This window comes from Sphaerodactylus townsendi, linkage group LG01 (assembly GCF_021028975.2).
Source record: "Sphaerodactylus townsendi isolate TG3544 linkage group LG01, MPM_Stown_v2.3, whole genome shotgun sequence".
NCBI classification, from domain to species: Eukaryota; Metazoa; Chordata; class Lepidosauria; order Squamata; family Sphaerodactylidae; genus Sphaerodactylus; species Sphaerodactylus townsendi.
Window position 1 is genome coordinate 142,489,215 of NC_059425.1, and position 10,143 is coordinate 142,499,357.

The 10,143-nt window shown below is 43.4% G+C and overlaps 1 protein-coding gene across 2 annotated transcripts in view; it reads left to right on the forward strand.

Moving 5' to 3' along the window:
* B3GAT2 (beta-1,3-glucuronyltransferase 2) overlaps window positions 1-10,143 on the forward strand; it is a 31,992-nt gene that overhangs the window by 16,385 nt on the left and 5,464 nt on the right. The window contains exons 2-3 of one of the 2 annotated variants that reach the window (XM_048496264.1): window positions 4,216-4,360; window positions 4,684-5,847. In XM_048496264.1, the coding sequence (XP_048352221.1) occupies window positions 4,216-4,360; window positions 4,684-4,748 (210 nt within the window). In that variant the 3' untranslated portion in view covers window positions 4,749-5,847. Of the gene's footprint in view, window positions 1-4,215; window positions 4,361-4,683; window positions 5,848-10,143 lie in introns of those variants that run through there. The other variant, XM_048496255.1, reaches the window with a different exon arrangement.

A 10,143-nucleotide genomic window follows, 5' to 3' on the forward strand; every position in this document is an offset into this window, starting at 1 on the left:
AGAGATGCAAAGGATGTCCTGTAATAAAATGCTTACAGTTTTTTGTGGTAAAATTAGGTGCCTCGACTTATATGCGGGTCGACTTATACATGAGTATATATGGTATATAGGATTCTTTTTTCAATTAATTAAGGTACTTTGTGTGTACACGTTCATGTGTGCTTTGGTTCACAGTAACCTTCCTTTTTTGCTTTGCTTTTAAAAGCTGTATCACGGCAACTGTACCAAACTAGCTTAAAAGGAGAGTTAAATAATGTATGAGAGAGCTTTGCATGAATGCTTGCATTCTTGCATTTTATCAAGTACAAGAGACTGGCATGGATGGTGCTGTAATTTTTTATGATGCCCCAATAACCATAGTTGCAAGGCTTACATTTTAAATTTCAGCTCTATTTGTGAATTTCAGAATTTTTTTATTTTAGCTTGCTAAAATTCAGGAAGAAATGATCACACAAAACAACATTTTGTTCATTTGAACAACCCCAAATACACATTATGGCAATGGCATTGCTTGACAGTTCTAAGTATGTTTCTCAGAGCTGTAAGAACAGGCTGTTTCATTTCTGCATCCCATGCAACAATCTGTTGCAATTGAAACTTGCCTGAATACTTTCTGGCACATATACATATAGGCAGTAAGGCATTGTAGGTTTAACCCCTGTTGGTCTTCATAGAATCATAGGCCGTTTCCGCACGGGCGGAATATGGCAGCCTGGGGACGGCAAAAACGCCATCCCCAGGCTGCCATTCGCACAGGGGGCGCAGCTGCTTCGCTGGGAAGCGCACTTTTCTGAAAACACCGGCTGGAAGCCACTGCCGTGCGAACGGCAGCGGCTTCCCGGCGCTTCCCCCCCCCCACTCCCTGCCTTCACTCACCTGCTCTCCGGCCCTCCAGCGCGTCGCCGGGGCCTGGGGACACCCCCCCTGCTCTGTGACACTGAAGCAGGCGCGCAGGGCAGGGGAGGCGTGTCCCCAGGCCCCGGCGACGCGCCGGAGGGCCGGAGAGCAGGTGAGTCGACCGGGCGATGGCGCCCAGTGGCGCCGTCTTCCCAGTTCTTTCTGGGACCGTCTATGTGGACGGTCCCAGCATTGTCGGGGCGGCGTCAGAAACGCCGACCCAAGCCCTTGTGCCTCCATGCGGAAAGGGCCATAGAGTTGGAAGGGACCACAAGAGCCATGAAGTCCAACCTCCTGCCATGCAAGGACACACAGTGAGAACCCAAAATGGCTTACAACATCTTCCTCCTTTCCTCCAGTCCATGTTTTGCTGTCAAGTCACAGCTGACTTATGGTGACTCTGTAGTGTTCAGAAGGGGTTTGTCATTGCCTGCCTCTGCACTGCAACCCTGGTATTCTTTGGGGGTCTCCCATGCAAATATTGACCAAGGCTGACCCTGCTTAGCTTCCAAGATCTGATCAGATCAGGCTAGGCTGGGCTATTCAGGTCAGGTCATATACATGAGTATATAAAAGTCATTTTGCTACCTTGTGTTATACTGTAATATGATCAAGGGAAAGAACTCTGGGTAGGGTAGTACAGAAAGGAATGCTGGAGGTGATAAGATGCAAGCTCTGACCCACCCTATTGGTGCCCTCATTATTCATTCATGTAGGGAAAACTTAAGCAGTGCACTTGAAGGCAATGTAATAGAGAAAGAGACATTTCCCAGACTTTGTCTTTGCACGCATGCATAACCCACCTGTCCTCATGCTGTGCAGTTTGAGTGTCCTTATCCTGCCAGAGCTATAAATGCACAGAAACAGGCTTCCATGTATGTCCGAGGTAAAGAACTGTCCACATAAAAGAGATATGAATTGTCTTATCACCAAGGCTATAAAATGCACAGAAACAGGCTTCCATGTATGTCCGAGGTAAAGAACTGTCCACATAAAAGAGATATGAGTGTCCTTATCCTGCCAGAGCTATAAATGCACAGAAACAGGCTTCCATGTATGTCCGAGGTAAAGAACTGTCCACATAAAAGAGATATGATAAATACTTACTTTCATAAAAGAAGCGGGAATTGGGCTAGAGACTGTAATTTCACCAGTCAGATTTACCAGGGTGATATGGGAGACAGTAATAGGGGATTGAACATACAGTGTGATACTAACACCCTTCCCAATCGTTGAAGTCAGTGGGCATTGAAGGCTGTAAATTTACTTTGGATTGCATGGCTGGTATTCCAAAATGGACGATGATGGGCAGCCTAATACAGAGTCCTTGGTGGCTGGCGCCGCCCTGCCACCTGCACTTTGGTGGCACAGGGAGGCAAAATACGAAGCAAAACCTCCCCATCACCAAAAAGCCCTCCATTGGGCTCAATAAGTCTATGGGGCTGGCCACCATGTACCTGGAGGCAATGCCGGGGTAGAAGCTGACAAATGTTGGCTCCGCCCTGGCCACACCTTCGGAACACCCCTGCTATACTAATGTGGCCGGTGGTGACATTGGGCTGCGTTGCCTTCGCAGCTCTCCTCAGCCTTCCCACTCGGTATTAGTCTGTGAGTCTAACATATTTGAAACTTATTTTAGTCTTCAGTTTTTGGTTGTAAGCTGTGTTGAACATTTTTTCACAGTTTTCACTGCTGCAGTAAGGCCAGAAGAGGGAGACTAAGAAGGCAGAAAGGCAACTGCAGACAAAGCATACGGAAACCAGAAATAGCGAATGCAGCAATTGCAATCCTGAAGAGTTCCTCCCAAAATACAGTTTTTACACTCATGAATTAATTAAATCTGGGGATTTCTTCAGGTTACCAATACTTCTCTATTGTATTGCCCCCATATTGCCCACGTAGATTTCATGACTACAAAGCTATTTTTTGTTATTTGATAGAAACAACCGGTGTAAGGCCAGTCTGTATGACCATGTGAATGACTTTTCACTGCATTTGTCTCCATCCTTATTTCAGAGTAGATTAAAACAATCCTCTAAAGATTAGCAAACTGATTTTCTATAGTGTTTCCTTGATTTTGATTAGGTGTAGTAGTGCTGAAACCAGTTACTTTGTTTCCTTTTGAATTTTTTTCTTGCAAAGTCTAAACCTTGTAAGTTGGAGTTTCCAAGGTGATTTTGAGGAGAGACTAATGCACAATGCATTGTAGTAGTCTAGGCTTGGTATTATTGCAGAGGCGTAGCTACAATGTCCCGGGCATCCACCATTGGGGGGTGCAGAAAAATTTGGGCTCACAGACTTCTCTCTGTGATACACCTCTGAAGATACCAGCCACAGATGCAGGTGAAACATTAGGAACAAGATCTACCAGACCAAGGCCATGCAGCCCAGAAAACCCACAACAACCAACATTGAAAATGATGCTGTTTGGAGGGTGGGTGGGGAATCTACCCAAAAACTGCATCACTTTCAATGTTGTTTAAACTAGGGAACCCAGAGTGTCCCTTTATGGTGAATCTGGGCTCCCTAGTTTAAACAATATTGAAAGTGATCCTGTTTTGGGGTAGATTCTCCCTTTAAGGTGGATTTGAAAGGAGAATCTGGGCTCCCTGGTTTAAACAACATTGAAAGTGATTCTGTTTTAGGGTAGAGATTACCCAGAGTAGAGATTACCCGCAATACAATACTATCAACCACATCTTTGCATAACAAGTTCCACCCAAACACTTACTGATTGGTTCTCCACCTTGGGACATGGACAATATATACCCCAAACATTCCCTTCTCTCTGGACACAGTGTGTAACAGACTTCCCCCTGTGATACACCTCTGAAGATGCCAGCCACAGATGCAGGCGAAACATTAGGTATAAGATCCACCAGACCACGGCCACACAGTCCGGAGCCCACCAGAATCAGTTGAATCCAGCCGTGAAAGCCTTCTACAATACATATTAGTTTTTAATTTCCCCAGTAGGTCTAGAACATCGTTTCTTGCCACTTCAATTTGACTTGGTCCTTCAGATGCCTTTTCAGTGCCATTTTTATTGCTCTCCCTACATTCAAAGAATAAAAATAGATACAACTACCCATTTTTAGTTCTCTACAGAAACCTAAGGTTACTTTTGGAAATGTGTACCTTAATTGAGGCTGCTTTATGCTTTGTGCCACTTCTTTGATGGAAATGCTATTGTGTTGTATCAAGGACCCAGTATTCCTTTTACCCAGGGAAGGATTTCCTGATCAGTAAAAGTATTACTCATCAGCACAACACAGTACAGCACTGGTTTGAAAGTCGTTCTCTGCTTCCTTCTTACAGATGCGCACAACCCGTAAAGTGTCTGTTTGGCCTGTGGGGCTGGTGGGCGGACGACGCTATGAGCGCCCCATTGTGGAAAAAGGCAAGGTTGTTGGCTGGTACACTGGCTGGCGGGCAGATAGGCCTTTTGCCATTGATATGGCAGGTGAGTAGCTACGTAATGTCAACTAGATAATGTGAAGAAGCATGTTAGATATTACGTGACATGGTCCCATTGGTAAACAATTGAGTTCTGGATCTTTGTATGTCTACATAATTGCAAACTTTTTCTTACCTGTGACATGAAAAATTGCTACCAGATCGACCAGGATTGTTGCTGAAATCCTGAAAGTCTTAATTTTCTCAAAAGTACAACTTTCTGGTTCTCAGTTTCAAAACAGAATATTTGTAAATATTACTGGATTGGCACTACAATAAGCTGTTTTTGGAAAGTCATATTTCTGTGACCACCAGCATTTTCTCTTCTAGGACTCCTGTGCATGATAGGGAAGGTTTGGAATGAAGAAGGATTTGGATTATTAAGTCCAGCATAATGAAATTAACAGTTGCCAGGCATTGAATTAACACAACTCACTGCTGTGAAAGAATTTGTATGACTATTTTCTAGTCCCGGGACCAGTTCTGTGAGTCAGATCCTGAGCTTGGAACCCTGTGGAAATATTTGTGAACATTATTTATTGCATCACTTTTAGTTGCATTGATGACAGATTACCTTTTAACCCCTTTTGCTATGATCTCTGCACTGTGTTAAATGAGTCCGGTTGTTATAGTAGTTGTGTTACGTGGGCTTCACGATCACATGGAGAAGCCCTTTAGATGGAAGTGGACAAGCCTAGGAATGGCAGCTAACACAATCAGTTATATTTCCCTAATTCCATTTCTAGGCAATGGAAAAGCACACCTGTTTCTCACTTGCCTTGAAAGCGCTTTGATGGGGTCGCCATACATTGGTCGTGGCTTGATGTCAGTTATGTACATAACTCTGTTTCTACCTAATATGCTCACGAGCTCCTCCCTGTGGTAGTGAGGCCTACATGGTTCACTACTCCTTCTGATCTATAAAACATTTCCCATTGCCACAGGAACCCCAAGCTTTTTCAGTTGCACAGTAATCCTTAATGTAGCAGATAGTGAGAGAAACTACTTGCAAACACACCTGCTTTCCCATCATGTCAGAAACATGAGTGTGGCTTCCCCTGGATCACACTGAATCCCGCTTTTTCTTTTAAACATCTGTTATCTAGGAATTACAAGAAGCAAGGCATGGTGCAGGTAGCCAGCTCTTTTTGTCTCCCCCAGTTTATGAACAATAAATGAGTTTAATATGTAATAAAGTACTATGTTGACTACAGCTTACTTATTCAAGGTGTTATGACTACTGAATGTGTGCTGTGTACTTATAACACTGTTCAATGACCATGTGCAATATTGTTGATATTTAATTTAGCCTGTTATAAGAAGCATTGTGTTGAATTTATGTAAATGTAAAATAGCTAGTTATTGTTGCATAGCAAACAGAACTTTTGTGCATCAGTATAAGTATTTTATTGTTATGGACACATTTTGCATATATAAAAGACACAAAACAGTGGCTTCTTAGTTGTTTATTATATTGTTTTACACACACACACACACACACACACACACACACGTTTTACATACACGCGCACACACAATGACATTTTTACACTCAATTCATGGAAATTTGCCTTCCCCCAGTTTATAACAATTCAGAGGTCTACTTCCTTGAATACAGAACTAGCTATCAAGTCACAGAGACATCCTGTTAGTTTTTAAAAAAATTATTCTTGGATGACTGTGAGGCATCATTTATTCTGCACACTGTGGATTTGAACAGATCTCTCCCTGCCTCTTCTGGCCCCAGCAGGTTATTGGAGGGAGTGGGAAATGCTTGTTGAAACTGGACCCATGGACTCTACATAATGGAGCTTCATATGTTCAAGCAATGATGAGCCTCTCATTGCTTGAACACACGAAGCTCCATTATGTGGAGTCAAGCTACTGGTCTGTTAAGGTCGGTATTGTTTCAGCGGTGGTAGCTCTTCAGGGGCTCAGATGATGGTTTTTCATATCACCTACTTCTTTCAGCTTAACCTGGGACCTTCCTTATTTGCAGCAGATGCTCTACCATTGAGCCGGGGTTCCATCCCCAAGCTTCAGGTGGGCTTTATCAGCATAAAAATTCCACAGAAATTTGCTGCCCAGTTTTAATTATGGCAGTTCCCTCTTGCCTCTTCTCCTCTCACCAAGACACAAGCAGAGAAAACAGATTACACACAGAAACAGGCTGTGGTCAGGCTGAATATGAGAGAATGAATATATGCAAGCACATAGAAAAGGGTGAAAGGAATTTGACTGATGGGGGAGGAAGATACAGAAGAATGATTTCAGCTTTTATGTATTATTGAAGGTGAGAATGCAGGTGAAAAAACTGGGCATTTTATGGCATACAGTTGATATTTGAGAAGTGTAGGGCAGCAGGCTTGGGTATACTAACAGCTTCTTGTGTTCATGGCTACATTTGAAATGTGTGCAATATTGGGCATTGAATGTTATTGGAAATCAGAAAATGTTGAAGTGAAACCTTCTTGCATGAGCATGTATGTGTCTTCAGTTTTAACTGGCTAATAAGCCTGCCGTATGTTTGCCATTTATTTTTACTGTTAGTAAAACATTCTCGATTATTTTGCATTTTATATGGCATTTCTGTTGCAGTGCTTGTGTGAATTTCTTCTCTGCTCCTTAGTTAATTACTGCAGACAGCCAGTATCATTTGTTGCATGAACTCTATACGATGTAGTGGGAAACAAGCCCCATAAGGCAGTTTAAGTGTAAAAAAAATGCTGCTTTGCCATGAAAAGATTCATTTTCTGTTGTTTTAGGTGGCATGATGACACTGATAGTTTGTAGAGTAGATACAGTTTGCAGCACATGCTTTAGGGAGAAAACCTCAACCACCACGGGCTGAAAGGCAAAGGCAGAAAAGCTCCCCAAATTAATCTCATCAATCTTCAGCTCTACAGTTAGTGACTACATAGCTCAGTCCAGCTGTTAGCTTATAAGCTTGGCCAGTCTTCTGTATACTATATGCATCTCAGATGCTGGCTGAATTTCTTTGGCTATTCCAGCGGCTGTGCTCCTACTTAGCCATAAGCTGCCATACTTCAGAGAGTTGCATGTGTTAAAGAAGAGTGCATATAAACAGCTCAAGTAAACACGTCACATGATTCTTCTTTCTGTTAGCTGATAGCATTTTCTTTTACTCAGAAAAATTGTATTGATGAAATATGCTGAAACATTATACAAGATGCCTAACAAATTAAAATGGTGACTAGAAAACTGAAAGAACACATCTCTCCAATACTAGAAAACAGTTTACAAGTGACAGATGCAAGCAGTTCTGAACATAGATAGGTGACAGTGAAAATGTGAATACAAAGCCAATCATTCCCTGCGTGGGAGATAAATATTGCAAATGAGGTATGGGTTCCTCCTACCCTCTGCAGATTTTCACCTGTCAAGTAAAGCTAGCAGTCATTCCTAATGTATTAGCTTCACTTTGCTCCAAAGTCTGTTTGGTTTCCTTGGTGTGTTGAATTAATTTTTTGAATAATTCAGTTGGGAGTTTTACGTCTTAGTTCAGCCCACTGTCAATATCCAGATGATGAACCAGGCATGTAATAGTCCACTGAACACAATCTTGGAACATACCTTGTAAATACAGTGGTGTAATATATTGTTGAAGGCTTTCACGGCTGGAATTACAGTGATGTTGTGGGGTTTCCAGACTGTGTGGCAGTGTTCCAGTAGCATTTTCTCCTGACGTTTCGCCTGCATCTGTGGTTGGCATCTTTAGAGATCCTCTTTTGGTTCTTTTAAGCATTAAATGTAATGCATAGAAATCTTTTGAAAACGCACTTGCTTTCACTTCCTTCGCATGTAACAAATAGGGCAGCCATTGTTAGGTCTCTGTTTCTGACTTGCAGATAAGCAGTTGAAAATAATGCAGGGGTGTTGACTGGGGAAGACAGAGTAGAGATGTTCATGGAGAAGGTCCCATTAAAGAGTGTCCCTGACAGGAGAATCATCCACCAAGACCAGTAGGACCAAGAGAGCAGATCCTTCTATATAATTATCTAAGGGATGGAATGTCCAATGGCGATCCCTAGCCAAAGTGTGTCCAGGTCACCCATTGGTGGGTGACATTACATTCCACCCCTGCCTTCCTTTCCCCAATCCAGAAGCCTTCCCCTGCTCCAAACAACAAACTAGCATGCTGGGGCAGCAGCAGGTTGCAGCCCACTGCCCTGCCAAGTCCACCCCAAGCCTCCCCCTGCCCCCAAAAGGTACTCGGGCCAACACAGCAGCAGCGGTCTGGTCTGCTGAGGCTGCCCCAAGCCTCCCCACTGCAACTCCCCCTCCACCCCAAACAGCAGGATTTCCCTGACAAGGACAATGAGTGCTGGCCTCGGGTAAGTCCAGCTGGGGTGGAGGCTGGTCTGGGGCCACTCTCGGGGGGGGGGGGTCCCCCACCCCTGTCTAGAGCCCATTTTATTTTAATTTAAAATGAGCTTTAGTGCTAGTAATCTATAATTACTGTCATTTTTATGCTGAAGCAATTAGATGTCTCAATAGGTTAAACCCACTGTGGCCTATTCTGGGACCTACCTGCTATTCTGTGCTCATTTGTTTTTGTACAGATCAAAATTGTAAGTGGTTCCCGTACCCCCATGTGACTTTGTTTTATAAAATCGTGATTCGTTCTCAATGAGATTTTTGCCTTGTTGTCATCAAATCTGGATTCTCTTTATGGGAACTATATGATGACAGACTTGAACTTTCCCCCTTTTAGGGAGTCAACATTTTGAACTTCCGTAACAGAACCACTGAATGAGCACTCTTGGAACTAAGGCCTGTTGATTTCAAATAAATCTGATTTTTAAAACAAGTGCACTGGTGACTACAAGTATCCTGTGTGGTGTCAGTTGCTGCAGTGCATTTGCTGCTGTAGCTGCAGAAGCAGTTAGGGTCCCTTTTCCCATTTTAAAAAATGAACCCTAGGTGCCACAGTTGTGAGTTGGAAGCCGGCTACCGATCAGTGTGATTTTGCCTGAAGAGCATAACTGGCTCTGCCTCCTTCCTCATTTCATACCAGTGCTTGGTAAGTGCTGCAGAGACAGGGGGAACACCCAAGTACAGAAACACCTGATCTGCCGCACCTGCTGTGCCTTATCTGGTATTTGGATGTGGCCCTATTGAAGAAACACAAGTTGCAGCCTTATCCAGAGTCCTGGCAGCTGCCCTGTCATCACTTTTCTCTTCTGGTGTCTGCTTGCCCAGTTGTTAACATCAGCTGCTCAGAGACCAGTACAACAGTGAGTTGCTTTTGTGCTTGAATGCAGTGTTTATTTTCTGACCCCAAACTATGGAGAATCACAAATATAGTCATACACTGCATGCAGAGAACCTGCTGTTGCTTTGTCTGCATTGCAGATAAAAACAGGATATTTTCCCCCTTTGGAAGCTGCCTTGAGAGCGTTATCCATAAGCAGAGGATTAACTAACCTAATAGTTGGTCCATGGAGAAGGAAAGCTTTGGAGTTCAGAACCAATAGCTGTTTGCGTACAAACCCCTCATTTTCAGAAACAGCCTTATTTCATTTCTCTCCCTAGGCATTGCAAGTCCTCCCCGCCCACCCCCCGCCACTTTCAACCTACTTTCAATCCACAAATGGATTTACAGGACAAATAAATCAGCTTATTAAAAACTTACATTGAATTTTAAATAAACGGAATGCAGAACTGGAAATCCTTATGCTGCCATAGCAAAAGGTACTAACACTCAAAGTGCCTCAGGGAGGGCAAATCCACTGGCACAGACCACCTCCACAAGTGGATCCCCCCCCC